The following is a 19,863-nucleotide window of genomic DNA, read 5'->3' as shown; positions in this document are numbered from 1 at the left end:
ACGCCCGTCCCAGCCCCTCCAAGGGCAAAGGCACTCCCTTTGCCCTGCCACTTGCTTTGAGGCTTGTGACAACATCAAAGCCCTGTGAGGAGGGGTGGCTAGTAGCTGTGTGGGGGCGGATCCACGTGGCCGAGGGGACCCTCTCTCCCTTTGATTCTGACTATGGTGTCTCTGCTTGTGTTTTGCAGGTTCTCCAGTAAGTGCCCTGGATTGTGCTGTCCGCTCCTGAAAGATAAGACATTTTCTTCTCTCTCTGTAGCACTTTTATTTTATTTGGTTAGAGAGGTGTGTCCGAAAATATATATAGATCAGTCCAGACAGGGGTCATATGTTTTTAACTTTGTAGAAGAATGCACGTTCCACGACTGGACCTGCCCCTTGAAGTATTCTGTGACACTTTCCTTCCGAGAGTGCTGGCACGAGCCTGGCTGCTCCTCACCCCATCCCTGACTCCACTGGGTTCACAGAAACACAAGCACCACGCCCACATTTTCTTACTTCTCTGCAGCAGTTGAGCAGTTGAGATAATGTTTTTGTCTCAGGCTCTGGAGTCAGACAGTTGGAATGAGTTGGGCTGAATCACTAGATCCTGAGGTCCGTTTCCCTTCTTTGCCAAAACACCTTTGACTCTCTGGGTTGGGCAGCTTGCCATGAGGGTGTTGTGTCTAAGAAAGGCGTGGGAGAGGAACAGACGCCCAAGGCAGCATTGAAGGCAGGGGATCGTCAGCGCCCCGGAAATCCGGTTTTTCTCAAGAAACGTGACAAGTCCGCCTTTGAGTCATCGTGGCAGTTTTTCAGAGCCCGATAAATTCTGGCGAACTGATTCAAGAAGCACATTGAATTCCTTTCGGATGAGCTGTTTTACTTTTGACTTCCACTTACCATGATTCATGTCTCGATCAGCACCCTTCAGTGTCTGGGCTTCTCAATGCATGTAGCGCCACTCTGAGCCAAAAAGCGAGCCAGCAAGAATGTGTAGATTTATTGGCCACAAGCAGTTTTTTGCTGTTGAGTCATTCCTGGCTGTCTCATGGAGGTAGCCTGTGTGAACCCGCTGAAGTGCATAATGCAGAGCGCTATGGGGCAGGGATTTTAACTTGGCTGTTAAACTATTAAGTTTATTAAACAAATGAAGAATTCTCAAGCTACAACCTGAGATGGATGCTGATAAGTGAGACACTGGCCGGGCAGTCAGTCAGTTCTCTGAGCACATGGAGACCGAGAAGCATCCAGTAGCAATAAATGCCCCCACCCCCGCCATATCTCTGGCTTCCAAGGCCGTCTTCCTGGGTTCACCCCATCGCAGTAGCAGGAGGTGGGAAACTCATATCTGCTCTCTAGGTCCCTTAGTATTTTAAGATCATTTCCATGGTGGTTGTGACAATGCCCTTTTGAACCCCTTGTCCCCATGTGTGCTGGCTGACTTGGGGAGGACGTACATGGGTGCGTGCCCTGGTAGCCCCTCTTGCCTGACCCAATGGGGCGATAAATGGGCGCTCCATTTCCCAGACCTGTCAGAGCCCCGAGTCCCCCCTCAAAAGGCATCAGTTATCCACCAGCACCTCTGCTGCAGAACATGGAGTGGAGGGGGATCTGGGGCCCTGACTGAGTGCTAAGTGTTGCCATATGGTTTTCTACCGAAAGTCTGATTATTAATGACATATTAATTATCACAGGGGCAATCAGGACGAGATGGCTACCCGGTAATTTGCCATTTATTTTTTTCTCTCATCTCTTTTCTCTCAAGCCAGTATTCTTCCTCTGAGCCTTTTATGTAACTGTCTGCACTCCTCTCTTTTCCTTTGCTCCTGGGGGCCTGGTCTTTCTGTAGCTCCAGCTGCCCCACATGCAAAGCAAAGAGGCTTTGAGAAGGAGTCCACCCAGCATTGCTCTTCCTGCCAGTACATCCCAGGGTCCAGCCCTCGGCTGTAGAGCACCCTCCAGGCTGGCTTGGTGCCGGCATCTTCCCAGTGCACAGGGAACACCCTGTCCCAGCTCGTGTTCTGTCACCACTCGGCCACAAGAGACTGGTACATTCCAGTTCAGCCTTGTGGTGTCATCACTTCTCACATCTTTTACAATTTAACCTAAAACTTGGCTTGTATTTGGAGTCAACGTCCCTAGCCCGGGCTGGATGAGGGCCACATAAGAAGCAAGTTGAAAGGTGGCCGTGCGCTGCCAAGTCCTGCACAGAAGTCCCAATAGCATCAGAGCAGGTGGCGAGCTGGTGGAAGGAGAGCGTGGCAGGACTGTCCCATCAGGGAACATGTTTGTTCTGTGCCTCAGGCCAGGAAGGTGCAAGGAGGGAAACGTTGATTGATTCAGAGGCCTCACTAATGGCCAGATCTGTCCAGACTCAGGACAGCTGGCAGTGGAGAATGGGGTGGGGTCCCCAGACCTACAGGAGCCGCCTTTGCGGGAGGCTATGGAGGGCAGTCCAGCTTAGAGCATCAGAGAAACCTGTGCCTTCCAGCTGGGTGACTTTGGGGAAGGCGCTCACCCTCTCTGAGCTTTAGTTTCTTGTTCTGTGAACGGGAGTGATGAAGAACTCCCTCAGCGAGCTGAGTTTGGATTAAATGAGACTGAGGAGGTGATGGTGACACTAAATGCATCACAAACCAGGCGCTCTGGGACTCAGTGGAGACTGGGGGCATTTATCTCATGTCCAGAGGCGTCCACACTGGGTCTGGGGTAGAGTTTGGGGTCTCTGGAGCTGCGAGGACAGCTCCCCAGCGGCAGGTAGCCTGGCCTCCCAGACTGCAGATGTCCTGCTCTGTGGGAAGTAGAATGAAATGTGAACACCAGCCAGGAGCACCCTGGGGCCAGGCCCCACCACCAGGGATCCCCATTCCTATATGGCAGCTAGAGTCATGGGGAACCACAGGCTTTGCTGGAATATTTCTGCCTCACGTCTTGGGGCCATCCACTTCAGCAGCTCGTGAAGACTGGAAACTTTCAGACAGGCCCTCCGGCATGGCCAGGTTAACTTCACAGGCCGGGTTACTCTGGACTGTAGATACACGTGTCCGAGGGGCCGAGGGTGGAGGCTGGTGAATGGTTTCTCCATTCTTCCCCATTATCCTCCCTTCTGAGCACAATGGTGACTCAGGACTCCCATCCCCCTAGCCTCAGAGAGGATGGTGGATGATGGTGGACGGGGGCAGGTGGGGGTGGCCTGAGGGCTTTGTGGACAATGAGCAGGTGTCCTGGTGTGGAGTTAGGCGGCCAGAGGGTGGATCCAGGGGGTGAATCCTTTGGCTGCTCTGAGTCCCCTTTTCCTTCCCTGTGAAGAGGGGAGCTGGGATTCAGGAGAAGTGAGGTCACTCCTGCAGCACGCAGACACCGTGGGTCACAGCAGACAGTGGCCGGGTCACGGGGCATCACAGGAATCTAGCCTGAAGGGTTAGCGGGTGAGATGCGTGGTGCAGAGCCCAGCGGTGCCGAGCCCTGTGACTGTGGGCATGGGAGGCCGGGCGGTGTGCATGCGGTGTATCCAGCTGCTATGAACTTGGGAGCTTCCAGGGAAGGAGGCAGGAGAGGGCCCAGCAAGCCTATCCCACAGCCTGTTTGCAGGCAGCTCCAGTGGTGTCCTTGGCCCCTCTAGCTCCTCATCACGGGAAGCCCTGAGCAGGCCGGGCCAGGCGATGGGTGAGGAGAAGCCGGTGTCACACCCATGATTGCCCCAGAGCCAGTCATCCTTTTCCTGAGGTCGGCCGTCGCCTGTGTGCATGGACACCTTGCTTTCCACACTCATCTGGGACTCTTCTCTGGCTGGGTTCAGGGCGGTTGTGCCTCCAGCCCAGGAGCCAGCCAGCCTGCCCAGTTGTGTGCCTCTAAGCACCTTGTTCAGGTACTGCCTCAAGAGCTGTCCCTTCATGAGGCCCACAGGGTGGGGGTCATATGGGACTTGGCCTCTCCCAAGGGAAGAAAAGCAGGCCCATGCAGGCAGGGGAGGTGGGAGGGAGGGGCTCACGTGTTTGAGCTGAAATCCAGATCTCTTGACCTGTGGAGGTCCTGGCTCCCAGTCTGGGGTCTGTTTACAAATAGCTCCATGTGGTCATCCTAGAGATTAGGGCAACTGCCAACACGAGGGGCCTGGGCCGCCTAAGAGGCACCTCGTATGCTGAGTCTGCAACAGCTTCCCGTCGGTCAGCCCCAGGTCCAGTCCGGCTCAGTTGCGCATGCTCCGGCAGGCTACTCAGTCTTTCCAAGCCGGGGACATCAGGCCCATAGAGCTGGAGGATCAATGGGTAGCACAGACAGGGCCTGAGTGCCATGAGGCACGGCAGCCCCTCGATAACCTCACTGTCTGCCCTCACCGGGGAAAATCTCAAGGGGAGGGCAGATGGGCTTGGGGAACCACTCTGATGCTCCGACACACGTCAGCAACCTTTGGAGAGGAAAACGGCTTTGAGAACAGTCAGTTGTAGAAAAACGTTTTTTTTCTGCAGCTTAGTAAACTTCAAAACCAGTCTCAAAGAGGATTTTTTTTTTTTTTTTTTTTTAGTTTATGCTAAAATCATGTCCCTTCCTAAGGGGAAGGAGAAACAAGAGTGACAGGGGGATGGCGGTGGCAACTGTGCGGGCTATGTTTCCCGGGTTAATCTGGGCTGGCCCCGCCCCTGAGCAAGGACAGCTGAAAGCAGGTCCATATTTGGACCCTGTAGTGGGGGGCGAAGCATAGGAGCCGCCTACCTCCATGGGGCAGGGTATGGACTGACGAGGGCCCAAGGTCGCATGCTCACAACCGTCCTGTACAGAGGTTGGCCTGTCCTTTCTACTGCAAGGTCAATTAATCGCTTGCTGCTGATGATAACAGAAGAGTGTTTATTAAGAAAACTTCCTAAAATAGAGAAAAGCACAAAAAAAAAAAAAATTATCTATAATCCTACCACTCACAGATAAGTCCTCTCAATATTTTGGTGTTTGTTCTTCCAACATTTTTTACACACAAGTTTGTTTCTATATTTCTTACTCTACACATTTTTGGTAGCTTATTTTTTTCACTTAATGTATCATAAGATTTTCCCACATCATTAAGAATTCTTATAAAATGTAATAGCTACATAGTATTTTATCATATATAGTTTATTTAAGCATGCTCCAAGTCGCATTATTTACATCGACAATTTTTCACCCTTGCAGTCAACATCCTGGGAATAAATCTAGGCCTACTTCCATAATTACCTCCTTAGAATAAATGTCTGGAAGTTGAATTGCTAGACCAAAGGGTTTGCACATGTTTAAGCCTTTGATGTGTATTGCCAAATTGTCCCCCAGAAGGCTATACTTATTTACATTCCCACCAGCAGCATATGAACGCTGCATATTTCCCCAAGCCTTAGGCAACAGTGGGCATTATCATGCTTTTAAATCTACGCCAACACAATCAGTTAAAAAAAGATAGATGTGTGTATGTATCTTGTTTTAATTTAGGGCGTATTTTCATGAGAAGTAGAATCTTAGAGATTAAACTAGATTTGAAAGGTTCCTGCCATCCTAACTACCACCTGGTGGTAGAGTTTGGAATTGCAGGTTTAGCATTTAAAGAGAAAAATCACATTTGAGATCCATCCCAGTTCATCCAGGGAGAGCAAACCTCATGGTGTCAGCAGCATAGGGGGAATGTTGAGCTCAGAGCATTGTGATCGCAAGGTGGGACATGCAGAGGAGAGGTGAGCACAGCACTCTTGCCTTTTGGAATAGTAATCAGCATTTATGTTGATAAAGTGATTTTGCCATATTATAAATTTGGCTCAATTCAACAAATCTGTAAGATATGTTATGCCTTGTGCTGAATACTGGGGTGGGGTTGGGGAGGCATAAAGATGGATCAGACTCAGTCACAATATTTGGGGAGCTGGGGGAAAGAGGGACCTACGCAGCCAGTTTGCCAAGGGATAGAGAGGGAGGAACTATTAGGGGTCGCTGTGATTTTCCTGAAGTTTTTTTTATCACAACCCCTTTTTTCTTCCCCAAACTATGGCTTCTGTCTAAGAGGACAAGACTTGTCTCTCGTGCAAGTCTCAGTCATGCCCACACCTTGACTTTTGCACAGAACACATTAGATCCTCTCATCATCTCCTGTTTACGACATCAGAATCCTGACTTTCCTCTGCTTCGGTATTTGACTTTTCTGACTCTTGCTGTTGAACTTTAGTAACTTTCTGGTTTGTTTTACACTTTCGGAATGCAATTTAAACATTTCTTGAAAAACGTGGTTTCGGTAACGTCTTCCAGGGCTTAAGAATTCTCTGCATTTGGATGGATGAGGAGAGTGTTAGGTTGTGAGGCCAGAGGTACGTGGAGACCATTAAACCCAGCATGTGCCAGCAGTACGGAGCCCCTGGGGTGGGGAACGTGCCACCCCATCCATCAGCGACTCTGCGCCAGAGGCTTTTCTGAGTCTTCGGACCAGTAACGAGCAAGAGAAACAAGTTCTCTCCCTGTAGTGGGGAGGAGAGAAGCAATAAATAAGTAAACAAGTAAGCCAACGAGTAGCTTCAAACAGTAACATGTGCCAGAAAGAGAGAGAATAAAGCGGGGGCGTGATGAGATTGCTGGCTGGGTGGATGGGAGGGTTTATTTGGGGTTGAACAATTGGAAAGCTCTTGGGGAAGATGACATTTGAGCTGAGACTTAAATGATGAAAAAGATGCAGTGATTTTGACAGGAAATTGCTCTTGACAGAGAAAAAGCAGGCATGCAGGTCATGAGTTTAGAACAGGTTTCATGTGTCCAGGGTACATATGAGGCCAGTATGGCTGGAGTAAGCAAGCAAGTGACAGGAAGATGGTAGAAGTGGAAGCCAGAGAGGCCTCCAGGGCTGCACTGAGAAGGATCTTAGAGGCCACAGTGGGAGACCAAGGAAACTTACTTGGCTCTGTGTTTATAAAAACCACTTGTCCCCAAAGACAGAGTACTGTGCCAAGGGCTCGGAGATTCCCCCTCCAGAGAGAACCAAAAGAAAGGACTGTCCTCACCACTCCCCACAGCCCTCCATCATGCCAGAGAAGCAAGATGCACCTGTTGAGTGCTTGCTGGGTTCAGGCTCCCACATGCTCTCACCCTGGGAGGTTGATGGTGTCAGCCCGACTTGACAGATGAGGAAGCTGAGCTCAGAGGGTGTCAGAACTTGGCTAAGACACAAGCCCACCCGTATGACAAAGCCCAATTAGCAGGCTGTGGTCTCCCCTCCCTCACCAGCTGTTCTATCAGTAAGCAAGTCGCAGCTGCAGGCTGGGGCTTTTGACTGTCTGTGCACTGACGGAGGGTTCTTCTCCTGTCACCGTCTGGAGAAACAGATATTTAGAGTGAATGTTCCATTTCTCCTCCTCATCCTATTTCTATCTGTCCCTGGAGCTCTCTCCCCATGCACTGCTGTCCACCCTGTTATCAAACTGTTAAGACCCTTTCTTGCTTTCCAAAAACATGAAAACAAAACAACAAAACAAGTCTAAAAGAAAGAAGTCCATTTCTCCATAACGTCTTCCCTCCTAGTGCTCATTCATGCATCGGTATCATAGCCATCATTAGAAATTAGAAAGAAAAACATTGCCTTCATGGTGAAATGTCCGATTCCGTTTCCCTGGCCAGGTCCTGCCCTGTCAAGGAGCAGCTGCATGAAGCAGGCCGCGGCCAGGGGACTGCAGTCATGACGGAGGCCCCACTCCCACCCATAGGCAGTCACTTAGCCCTTTTGGGCTTCCACATCCATGTTTGCAAAGTGTGAGGCTTAACCTGGGTGAGAATGTCAGGAGTCAGATCTGTGCAGTAGTTCATCCCATCAAAGTACATCCCATCTCCGTGCATTACAGTTTATGCTCATTTTGTGGATTGAAAACCTGAGGCTTAGAGACCCTGGGGTGGGGAACGTGCCACCCCATCCATCAGTGACTCTGTGCCATGTCGCTTTTCCAGATCGCGCAGTGGTGAACATGGGGGCCTGGCCTCCCCCTTCAGACCTTAACACGCTGATCTCAGGAGTCTCCTTGATTCTCCCACCTGCAGGTGGCACCAGTTCCAAAGGCCTGTGATAACTGGGGCACATCACTCAGCTCATAATTCAACTAGAGTTTCAGGTCTGTGTCACACTTGTCACTTGAGGGAAGGAGATAAGGCCAGCAGGCCCCCCGGAAAGCGCACGACCCACTCAGCAAGTGCTCATTGGTCCCCACTAATTTGGGCTCTGACTGTTTCACGAAGTGGCTTTCTGGGTCTAGCCACCTCTGTTGGCATTCTGACCATAGATGGAGGCCTGTCACCGACCCATCCTGCCCACTGTCCTCTAGTCAAGAGTGTGACTCTCCCATACAAAGAGCTTTGCCGTACAGTGGGGAGGGCTGTCAATCATAGACAGGGAGTCTGCCCCACAGAAGAAGGCGTGGCGAACTCTCCCTGGGACCAACCGGGGGTGCCCCACGGAAGGGGAACCGGTGTGTCTCGAGGGATGAATAAGAGTTCAGATGGAGAACAAGGTGGGAAGGCGCTCCATGCAGCACAGCACAGTGGCAGTGGCTCGGCAGATGGGGGCACGGTGCAGGGAGGAGAGAAGATGATGATGAGTAAAGTCCCCCCTAGCAGAGAGTTTGGAGGCCAAGGAAGCCCCTCTGTGACATGGACAGATGTGCGTATTGAAAAGGCCTCCCTGCTCCAAGGCAGACGCTGGAGGAAGGAGTCCAGGTAGGGGGCGAACACAGTAATTCACAGCTGAAGCCCAAAGCCCGAATCATGAATGTCCCAGTGAAAATGGCAGGAAAGGGGCCAACCTGAGAATGAGAGCTGGCGGGAGTTGCAGGCCGGCTCTGGCAGGTGAGGGACCAGAACCAGCACTCCTTACGCCCAGCGGCACCAGGGCCCATCTGGCCACACACACTGGAATCTTGGGGTTGGGGCAGGGGGCTGCACAGTGTCTCCAGAAGCAATAATGGCACCACTGACAGTCTGGGCTATGGGGACAGCAGAAGCTCCGAGCTGAAATGTGGGCTATGAGGCAGGACCTCAGCCTGGGACCAATTTTGAAGAGAATGACTCAGTTGGACTGTTTGGAATTAATCAACTGAGCAAAGAAGGACCACAGAGTAGCACACATTCATATGCTTTCCTGCACTGTTGCTGTTCAAATACAGCTTTGATTGTAAAAGTGTAATTAGTTCAGTGATTCATCTATAATATCCCAGATTCATCTGTTTTTAGGTTCTGACATCCTACATCTCATTTTAATCTGACCCCCGCAGTGCTGCTCCCCAGCTTGAGAGGGAACGGGGTGAAAGCAGATTTCCCGAAGTGAGGGCCCCCAGATTGGAACCTGGGGAGACACAGCCAGGCCCTCAGGAAAGGGCCACCATACTGGCCTTTCCTCCCCAGGGTCCCTCCCCAGCCCAGAGCAAGTGCTTCTTGACTCAGACCCCTTGCCTTGAGCCCACGTTGTGTCCCCAGTGTCCCCTAGAATGTCATATGTGGGGCAGCTTAAAGGCAGGAGGCCTGTGCTGCGGTTCCCAGATACCTCACTGACCTTCTACAGCTTTCTGCATCTTCCAGGCAGTAGCCAGGTGCCCTCAGCCCCAGGTTTCAGCCTCCAAAGTGCCTCCTCCCAAGTCCAGCTCTGGGAGAGCATTTAGCAGGGCTGGCCCTGTGGGAGCTACTCTTTGTGGGTATGCCTGTGACATCTTTGCAGAAGGGGGCCCTCAGGACTGGTTGCTGGCTGAATATCTTCCCACTTCCCCAAGCAGCAAAGCATCCTCCAGCATCCTCACCCCACTGCATAGAAGAGGGTGCTCACAGACCAGCACCAGGTTACCAAGGCAAGTCAGATCCTCCAAGTAAACAGATTCACGAAAAAGTGGGTCTTTGTATAAAGCTGGCCCGCCAAGCTTCTGAAATCAGGGACTGGACCTCTGTGCTGCCTACATGATAAAGAGAGAATGGGCTTGGGATCTCTTAGACTGTATGACCCAACCCCTCTCCAGCAGGTGAGGGAACCCCAGTGCTGGGCACACTGACTGAGTTCAGTGAGTGGCAGTTCCTACCACTGTGATGGTCACTGACCCCAGCAGGGGGAGCTCTGGAGGCTGGAGGAGTCCTCAATGCCCAGGGTCCTGGCTCAGGATTCCCCAACCTCTGGACCGTGGACCAGATCGGTACTAGTCCGTAGCCTGTTAGGAACCAGGCCACACAGCAGGAGGTGAGTGAAGCTTCATCTGTATTTGCAGCTGCTCCCCAACGCTAGCATCACTGCCTCAGCTCCACCTCAGATCCTCAGCATTAGATTCTCATAGATCCCTGGTGCCGAAAGGTTGGGGACTGCTGTCCTGGCTGAACTCCCAAGCTGTGGCCTGAGGGCAGGGGTCAGCTGGTGCCCTTGGTAGCCTTTGGCAGGTCAAGGGCGCCCTCTGGTGCTCCAAGGCTGGGCATTGGAGCCAGTGGGCAACTGGACGTTCATTCGACAAATAGTTACGGTGTTCGCCCTATGTATGAGGGACTTTGTTTGGCGTAGGGGGCACAATTGTGAGAAATATATTCAGAGGCTGTGGTTGAGAAAGACAGAGAATCAAAATTCATGGGCATTCCCACTGCACTGTGCATGGTGGTGGGGAGGGTACAGGTTGCTGTGAACACCTGTAAGCCAAGCCAGCCTGCTGGGTGGGGGCCGGGGAGGGGCAGGGAGAAGGGAGGTGTGACCCAGGCCAGAAAGCTAGGTGGGTGCTGACAAGTGGGGAGCTTCAGGGGGAATGTTCAGACAGAGGGTGCAGAGAGATGGTGCACCAGAGACAAGCCAGGCTGGTGAAGTAAAAGGAGAGTGAGGGTGAGGGGCTTTCGGCTGGAGGCCCTGGAACACCCAGCCTCATCGAGCCAGTTAGCTGCCTCCCAAGGTGGCCACGAGGTGGCGGTAATATGCAGTGGCAACCAACCTGAAAAGGGCCCTACTTAACCAAAACCTTTGCAAACCCATCTGGCTGCCCAGGAAGCACTCCCCATCACTGGAAGAGTGCAGGCTGGTGCTACACAGCCACCTGTCAGGAAGGGTGTCTAGGGATAGAGTGGCCCCAGCGGGTCATCTCCCAGACAAGGTGGGGGCTGTTCCACAGATGGGGCCGCCCTTTCTGGAGCCACTGAGACCCCACTCATGGCACTGCATGGCACAAGCCTAGCTTGGGGGCCTGGAGAGGGGGCACTTCAAAGACTCAACAGACTTCCCTCAGCTGGGCCTGCCCTGGGCACTGGAGCCTCGGGGATAGTGACTGTGGGAGGGGAGGTGGCAGAAGACAGCAGGGGGTCTGTAACTGAGAAACCGTGCAGTGGAGTGAGGGAGAGTTGAGGAGGGCTTCTCAGAGATGATGTGTGAGTCTCGAAGGAGGCACTCGGGGTTCAGGCATGAAATACAGGTTGAGTCCCAAGCCAAGCTAGCCATGCCTGGCCTAAGCTTCACTTTCGTCACCTATGAAATAGAAATAGTAATGGCACCCACCTGACGGCTGCGCTTAGGGTCGGTGACATCAGACGAGAAGGCAAGGGAGTGTGTCTTTAAGCTCCGCCCCATTTCCCAGATGTTCATCCCCAGAACTGGTCCAGTGCATTACAGGCACCCTCACTCAAACCACTGGGTGCCACGCTCCAGGCCAGACACTGTCACCTACAAGAAGCCATTCCATCCACACCGTGCCCACTTTCCAGAGGAGGGAACAGGCTCCAGGGAAGTTGTGCAACTCACTGCCAGGTCTCCGGGGCAGGGATACAGCAATCCGGACGTCCCTACCCCTTCAGAGTGCAGGGAGGGCAGCCGTGTGGGGACGGAGGCAGGGAGGCCGCTGGAGGCAGAGAGGCCAAGTTCTAGGCAGGGGCAGGTAGGGGACTGGAGAGGGGGCCACAGTTTGGAGAGATGGTTCAGAGCCACAACTGCAGGTTCATGAGCTTTTTGCTGCCTTACAGGGGCCATGCCCTGTCTACAGGGGGCGTCGTGGTTCAACCTGTGCAGGTCAAACATTACATCTTCCAATATTTCAAGAGAGGCTAGAAATCCAAATTTTACATTAAATCTTTGGATCCTTAAAGGTTCTAATCAATTTATTTTCAGTGGGTGACTATTGTGTTGTCTGTGGAAACCAAGCAGGGCCCACCCCACAGCCCAGGGGACAGCTTTCAGAGAAGCGAGACAATCAAACCTGAGAGTTTCTGGGAAGAAGCCTGCGATGGCCCCCAGACCAGGGCTGGGACAGGAGAGCAGATCAGGGGTGAGGCCTGGGCATGACCGGGGCATGAGGTGTCCCTGCGGAGCACCCACAACCTCAGTGTCTGCTGAGAGCTGTCCCGGTGACCCTGTCCCCCAGTGTCTGGATGATGCTGGGTCTCGGGACACCAGCTGCAGCCACCAGCTGGACCTAGGAAGGGAGGGTGCCTTCTCCCTTCCCTGAGGGCGGAATCCGAGTCTGGGAAATTGCTGGGCCCGACTCTCTTGCTGTGAACCCCGTGTGAGCCATGCTGTCCCAGGCAGGCTGCCTCCCTTTAAACGTTCTCCATCATGTAGTTCAAGCCACACTGAGACTGTCAGCTTTCTAGCCAGGCGCTGCTCCATCCTGCTAGATTTCCACCCAGGAGAGGCTGCCACCAAAATGGTGCCCCGCCTGCCAGCTACTTCCGGTGTCTTCCAGCAGACCAGCCATGTGTGCCTGAGCTGGAGACAGCAGATCTGAGGCAGCTCAGATGGACACAGCCTGACTCACTGGCCCACCTTCCATCCTCCCAGACCCAGTGAGAGTCAGGCCCATTACCCACTCTGCCCTACCCAGGAAGAGTTTTTCCTTATACCTGACAGGCTAATTAGGTAACAGGCAAGTGTATAATTTAAGCAGATACTTGGAGACCGGTTCAAAGACATAAGCACCACCTCTTTTAGCCATGATGTATAACGTGGACATACATATAATTGTTTCCAGTGCGTGCAGCAGAGTCACTGAGCGTGCTCTCTCCCCAAAATAGAAGCCAGCTGGCTTCCCAGTCTCACAGAATCGTAGAGCTAAAAAGATCTGGAGATTTTCTAGATCAAGGGTTACAAACCCAGATGCCCCTAAAGAACTGGCAGGTCACCTCGATGAAACATCAGATCAGGTGTGAGGCAGTAGGGAGGGGCAGAGCCTGAGACCCCGGGGTGATGCCCTGCTGAGGGAACACTTGCCCTGGAAGATATTGCCAGGCATGGGGGCCTCAGGGTGCAAGATCTTCCAACTTTTTGAGAAAAGTCCAAACTCCAGGTGTTCGTGTGAAACATCACAATTTTTAAATGTTGCAAATAATTGGGTTAGTGCCTTCTTGGTTTGTTTTTAACTGCATGGACCAAACCGAACCTGTTTCCAGGCCTAGCACTTCACTGTACAGACGAGGAGAGGGAGGGTGGCATCGTGTGGGGCCAAGGAGCAAGCAAAGGTCCCTAGAACCCCAGCCAACTAAAGCCCAGCCCCCACCCTCCACGTACTGTGAGTTGAGGTGCAATGGATGACTGTAGAGCCCACTCTATGTAGTGCCCCAGACCCCAGGAAGGGGTTCCCCAGGAGGAACTGTGTGCCGGGCTCTGCATCAGGGCACCAGCTGCAGCCCCGCTGGACCTAGGAAGGGAGGGTGCCTTCTCCCTTCCCCGAGGGCAGAATGCAAGTCTGGGAAATTGCTGGGCCCGACTCTCTTGCTGTGGCCCCCGTGTGTGCAAATAGCCTGGCCTGAGAAATGAGCGCATGGAGCGGGACTGCCCAAGGGTTAGCCTACCTACCCTTTCGCACACTGGACAGCCCAAATGACGGTGCCTTCACACAGCAATATGCACTTCCACGGCTGAGACTCTAGGCCTCAACTGCCTTGTAATTTGATGAGTCGTCAACATCTGGGCCATAATTACTGGGCCCTGGACTGAGAAGCCTGGTAAGCCCCTTCATCCAAAGGCCTCATTTCGAGGGCTTCATTCCCTGACAGGAGCCATCAGCATTAATTACAACCAGAAAGCAAGACAGTCACCCAGCTCTGGCTGGTGTGAGCATTTACTGCCGTCTGCATCTGCCAGTTCACTGATCGAGTTCACTTCAACAGACACTCTCACTGATGGATCAGGACTCCTGAGCCACTCCAGGGTGGAGTGAACATCAGCATGGCCCCTCTGCTGCAGGCTCCCCTTTTCACACACCAGCCTTCATTTCCTGAGGGATGCAGAGAAGCTTCAGCGATAGAGCCGGCATACCCCATGTCCCAAACTTATTTCACCAGGAAACCTCCCCTCTTTTGCCACCTTGTTTATTTTTCTCAAAAGATGACTTCATGAAATACTCAGGAAATACTCCACAATGGGAGAGAAGTGAGCAGACCCACGAAGGGGTCTGCCTGGCATCCCCCTGCCAGCCACTGGGAGGGCCACACTCCATAGTGCTTTCCCCCCACCCAGGGGCAATGCAGACCCCAATTTTGTGTCAGCTTGCCTGTAGGGTCTCGTGTCTCAGGTTGGTCTGAGAGAAGGAGACAAAGGAGACTGACTGGGACCCACAGAACTAGTCATTTGAGAGGAGATGGGCATGACCTCCAAATTACAGAAGAGCATGTGGAGGCTCAAGGCCACGCCAATCTGTGAGTGAGGCAGGGCTGAGCCAGTAATGGGGGCCTGCCGCCTGGCCCAAATGTCCTGGGAAAAAGAGTGATTGAAAGCAGAACCAGGCTTATAAACAGCCGGGAGGTTTGGCTTTGAAAACTGCCGATGAATCCCCAGGCTTCGATCAGGCCAGGGAGAAAGGCTGCAGGAACGGGGCACAGCATGCTGTGGCATCTGAACTTAGCTGAGGCTCAGAGGGGCTTTGACCCCAGACGAGGCCTAAGCCCTGCCTCCACTCCATGGGTTGCTTGAGGGCCTTTCCTTCCTGAGAGACACAGGGAGACGAGTAGGGGCACCCCACGGTCTGGGGTAGGGGAGCGCTGCTGTGACAAAATAGAACACCGCCACCAAGGGCGGCCTCCACCGGCTGCTGACCTCCCCGAGCGGCCCCGTTCTGCTCAGAACCAGCTTGTCACCAGCTGGGACACTCAGCGGAGACCCTGCCCTGCCTTGGTGCAGCCTGAGCCTGCGCTCCACTCCATGTTTGTCCTTGTCCCCTTCAGACCAGTCCCTGGCCCTCCCTTGGGGTGTTTCTGCTGCTCTCAGAGGACCCAGAGCCAGGTTCAGGACTCCCTCCAACTATGGAAACACTCGGTTCACAGATGGTCCTCACAGCCCTCAGCTGCTTTGCTGAGATCAGCCAGGCCCCGAGATGAGAATCCCGTGAGGCTGGGAACGCAGCTCTTCCAGAGGCGACAAGCAGGATAATGGATCAGACAAAGCTTGCAAGAAAGAAGCTTATCCCACAGTGTGTAATCTGGTGTTTCTCATACTTACTTGATCGTGGAATGCCCTTCCCCAGGCCAGCCTGTTAACACTCTGTGGGGCGGTATTCTGTGGGACACCAGTTTGAGAAAGGCAGCACACGGGGTAACTGTGGGCAGGGCCCAGGACAGGCAGATCAGAACACTGCCCCCAGCCCCCCGCCCCCGCTGGCAGGGTCGACTGACTGCAAAAGCAGGCTGCCTCCCTCCTCCACCCACACCTCCGAGTTCCCACCTCAGTGACTACCAGTGACCACTGGTCACCCAGCGGCCTCTCTAAGGGTCAGCTATTTCCCAGACAGAGAAGTCAGGGGTCTTTCTTGCTCAGGTGTCACCAGAGATGAGCCCAGAGCCACGTCCACAAACCAGGGCCACAGCTGTGGGTGGGCCCCACCCTCAAGGTCAGGCTGTGCCCTCTGCTCTGTAAATATTTACATGGGGTGTCTGTGTTTGTCGTGGGAATCTGCCGCGTCAGATCCAGCCAGCTCCCAGGGAGTAGCAGCTGACTTTCCTTCAGCCCTGTGGTGGGCTTTTCAGGAGCACTGCTCATGCCACACCCTCTGCCTCTGTTCAGAAAATAGAGACTTAATTCACTTTTTTAAAACTCCAAGTCCTAGGAGCCAAGAGCTCTGCAATCCCAAATATAGGCAGAGCCCCAGGTGGGAAAGCTGGTTCTCCACGTCTTATGGGGCTTCTCATACACCAGAGAGCGGCCTTGGGGACCAAGGCTGCACCTGTAATGACCCAGCAGGGACCATCTCAGCTGGCAGAGGGCAGCATCCTGCCCAAAAGACAAACGGCCCTGTCTCTTGTCAGGAAGGGGCAGCTGAGGTCTGGTCATCAGAACACCTCCAGGGACAGCTGTAAGCACTGAGATTCCCCTCCCCCCCCACACACACACACACAGGCTCCTTCTGCAGTGGAGACTTCTAGAAAAGCAGGGCACCTCAAGCTCTGCGTGCTGCATGTCAACCAAGCAGCCATCCTGGACCTGGGCCTGGGGACCCAGCCGCAGACCGGAGGCAGCCCCAGCCAGGGAGGGGGCCGAACCAGGACACGTTCTCAGTGCTTGGCCTGGGGTGAGGGCTTTGGATACCAGACTGAGAGGTCTAAACATCATCCTTCAGGAGTGAGGCTTCCCAGAGGGGCTCAAGCAGGAGAGCAGTATGATCAGATTTGCATTCTAGAAAGTTCTGCAGAGCAGTGTCGGGGAGAGACTACAGCTCTTGGTCAGGGAAGGGTCATGGGGATGCTACCCAAAATCTCACACATGCGGGGGCTTCCTGGAACCCAGATTGAGGGGGGCTATGACATGCCTCATAGGACCAAAGACAAGATCCCCCTGCAACCTGAAGACAGATGGACCCACACGTGTACACTGTCCAGCCCATAGAGAGCTTTAAAAGTAAGAAAGGGAGGGTTTCTGCTCTATAAGTGCTTCCATCAGGCAGGAATTCTTCTTAAAGGGTCACACAGACACTGGTGCCAGCACTGCCACCTGGAGAGGAGGAAAGGAGGTTTGCTGCATCCTATCTCCTCCCAGTTTGCACCTTTCACTCAGTGCATTTGACACCTTTCCAGCAGAAGCCACACTCATGGGTCAGCAAGGAAGCCCAGCTCCCTGTCACAGATAATGAGGCTCAGGGTGACCAGCTGGCGTATGAGAAAGCCAGGATTTGATCCCAGGTGTGTCAGAATCCAGAGCCAGCCTCCTCGGACTGCTCCTTGTGCCTCCCAGAGCTCAGCCATAGAACTTTCCTCTGGAAGGATGGAGACCCAGCTCTGCAGCAGACAGGTTGGGTAGATGCTGCTTCTCCCTGGGGAGGCTCCCCGAAGAAGGGCTATTTGAGCTGGGCCTTGAAGAATGAGTAGAAGTTCTCCAGGTAGAGGTGGGACACTGCAGTGGAGGGGAGGTGGGAGAGCACGGCTTGGGTACAGGTAACAGCCTGACGCATGATATCAATCAGCAAGGATATCCATCTGACCCAGCACTTTCTCTGGAATAGGATCAAAGTAAAAGAGGGTCCAGATAGCCCTGCCCAGGTAGGGTCTGCTCAGTGGGAGAGACAGATATAGTAGGAATAACCAAAGGAAAGCAAGGCCTGTGAGGCTCTAATACTCCAGGTCCCCCAGGATGGCCATCTGTCACCCCCTCTACCCCGTGCTGCAAGAGAGGGAGCACTGCGTGAAGAGTAAGGCTGATTTCAGCCCTTGGACAGTTCACTGGCTCAGCTTCTTCGTCTGCGTGATGGGGCTGGTGCCTGCGTCCCAGGGCTGTGGTGAGGGCTGGCGAAGAGAAGGGTCTGGCAGGGCTCAGTCAAATCCAAAGGGAGGAATGTTTGTGGACATGCTGCGGAGAGTCTCCCCCTCTGTGGTCTCCAGGGCTTGGATGCCCTCTTCCCTCAGACCCATCTCTGCTCTGTGTCCTGGACTTTATCAGAGACACCCTGAACTCATCACCCCATCCATGCCCTGAGGCCGGTTCTCGTCCCCAGCCAACTGCCGGTGACTTAGCTGTGAGGCCCACTGTGTCCTCCCTCCTGGCACATGAAGGGGAACAGCCTGATTTAGTTCTAAGCTGCACCTTAGTCTCTTTTTTATTTCGGGCTGAATTATGGTTTTTTAAATCCATGCAGACTTATACAGGAGCAAAACTTGCACTGCATTTGGGCTCGTTTCAGGGGGACGCACGGGCACACCCAGGATCTGGGCATAGAGACTGGTGGCAGCCACACTGGACAAGGTGGCTGGGCACTCCAGTGGGCAGTGGGATGGAGTAAGGAAGGTTTGAACAGCAGCATACAAGGGCAGACTGGGGGTGGGGGAGCAGTGAGAGAGGCTGGACTCCACGTGAGGTCACTGTAGGGGCTTGAGTGAAGGACATGGAACTGAAGTGCTGTCTGGCTCCAGCCTCAGGCTGTTCTGGCTGCATGACCTTGGGCCAGGTCTCCCCCTTGCTGGGCCTCAGTTTCCTGCTCTATAAGACAAGAATGGTGACATCTCCCTCACAGGACTGCTGTGATGACAAATGCTGACTGCGGGCCATTGTAAGAGACCCAGGATGGGCCTGGGCCCCCGTGTGTGTTGTGACAGTTGAAAGGCCAGGCCGAAGTGAGAGGTCCAGAGTGGAGATGCCCAGGGGATGTAGCCCTGAGGAGGCCTAGCAGGCCTGAGCATGGGAGATGGAAGAGAGGCCATGTTCAATTTTATCAGATTGCTGAAGGGAGGAGGCCTTGGGCATGTGAATTCTGGGGTCACGAGAGCAGGAACCCCAAGAGACCAGCCAGCTAGGACAACTCTTGTGAGCCTCAAATGACGGGGATGGAACTGCACCTGTGGCTGGGGCTGGTCAGGAGCCCCAGGGCCTGGATCCCCAAGACTTTGGAATGGGCCACTCCTCAGGGGACCCCGGCTGCCCCCAGGCCATCACTCCAACACCCATACCCTCTCCCCGTGGTGAGATTGGTGGCCCATAAGCACTTAAGTAACCAGTTTTCAAAACTGCCGTTTTCCTGCCTGGAGCAAGGCCGTGGCAGGAGCCCGCTGAGGGGTGGCTGCTCTCACGGCCTCCAGGGCATTGGCAGATTGGCTGTCTCTGCTCAGGGCAGTCTGAGGTCATGCCAGGGAAACTGGTCATTTACCACTGGAGCCAGAGGCAGGGTCACCAACTCCCAGGCTGTGCCCAGACCCAGGGAAGGAGACACCAGCTCTGCCCTAGCCAGCAAATTCTTCCTAGAGCAGGAGAGTGTCCCCAAGGATACGTTGCTCTCTCCAGGTACAGGAGCCGGGGAGGACATTGCGGGCAGAGGGAGCAGCTCAAGTGAAAGCATGAAGATGGGAAAGAAGACAGAGAGCTCGGGGAGACCAGGGACACAGAGCAACCAAATGGCAGAGGCTGGTCCTGGCCACAGAGGATCCCAATGCTGGGTCAGGGAGTGCAGCCACAGCAGTGGGACCACAGCGGGTGACAGGCGACCACCCCCTCAGGCTGTGAGAGAGACCTGGGTGGGGGTCGGTGCTAAGGCGGAGCTGGCCGCCTTCTTGCTCCCTCCTCCCTGCCTTCTCTGGGTGGTTCTCTCCGCCCACGGTGCCCCACACAAGCTTGTGTGAGTGTGCGTGTGCTTGCTATGTCCAAATCCCCAAATGTTACTTTCTCAAGGCTTTGCCCGCTATTCTTTTCCAGTTCCCCCCAAAGCTGGACATGCCCCCTCTCTGCTTGGAACTGGCACAACCCTTTGTCTGCCCCTCCACTCTCCATGGTTTATTGTGCACATTTGCACATAGTTCACCTTTCTTTGGCTTGACTCAGCGCACACCAATCGGCACACACTCCATTCCAAGCCTCATCCAAGCACTGGGAACGTGGAGATCAGACCCTGTTTCTGATCTACTGGAGGACTTATGTAGACCATACATTAACAATACACGTATCACACGGGACAGTTAGAATATATGCTGAGCTCAGGGACAGACAGCGTG

General features: G+C 53.8%; 1 protein-coding gene across 1 annotated transcript in view; it reads left to right on the top strand.

Annotated features, from left to right (window-relative positions):
* COL23A1 (collagen type XXIII alpha 1 chain) overlaps positions 1–19,863 on the top strand; it is a 284,627-nt gene that overhangs the window by 239,656 nt on the left and 25,108 nt on the right. The window contains 2 exon segments of the mRNA XM_025040611.1: positions 189–196; positions 1,677–1,703. Of these exon segments, the coding sequence (XP_024896379.1) occupies positions 189–196; positions 1,677–1,703 (35 nt within the window).

Source organism: Pteropus alecto, unplaced genomic scaffold (assembly GCF_000325575.1).
Source record: "Pteropus alecto unplaced genomic scaffold, ASM32557v1 scaffold78, whole genome shotgun sequence".
NCBI classification, from domain to species: Eukaryota; Metazoa; Chordata; class Mammalia; order Chiroptera; family Pteropodidae; genus Pteropus; species Pteropus alecto.
This window is presented reverse-complemented; position numbering and strand designations above follow the sequence as displayed.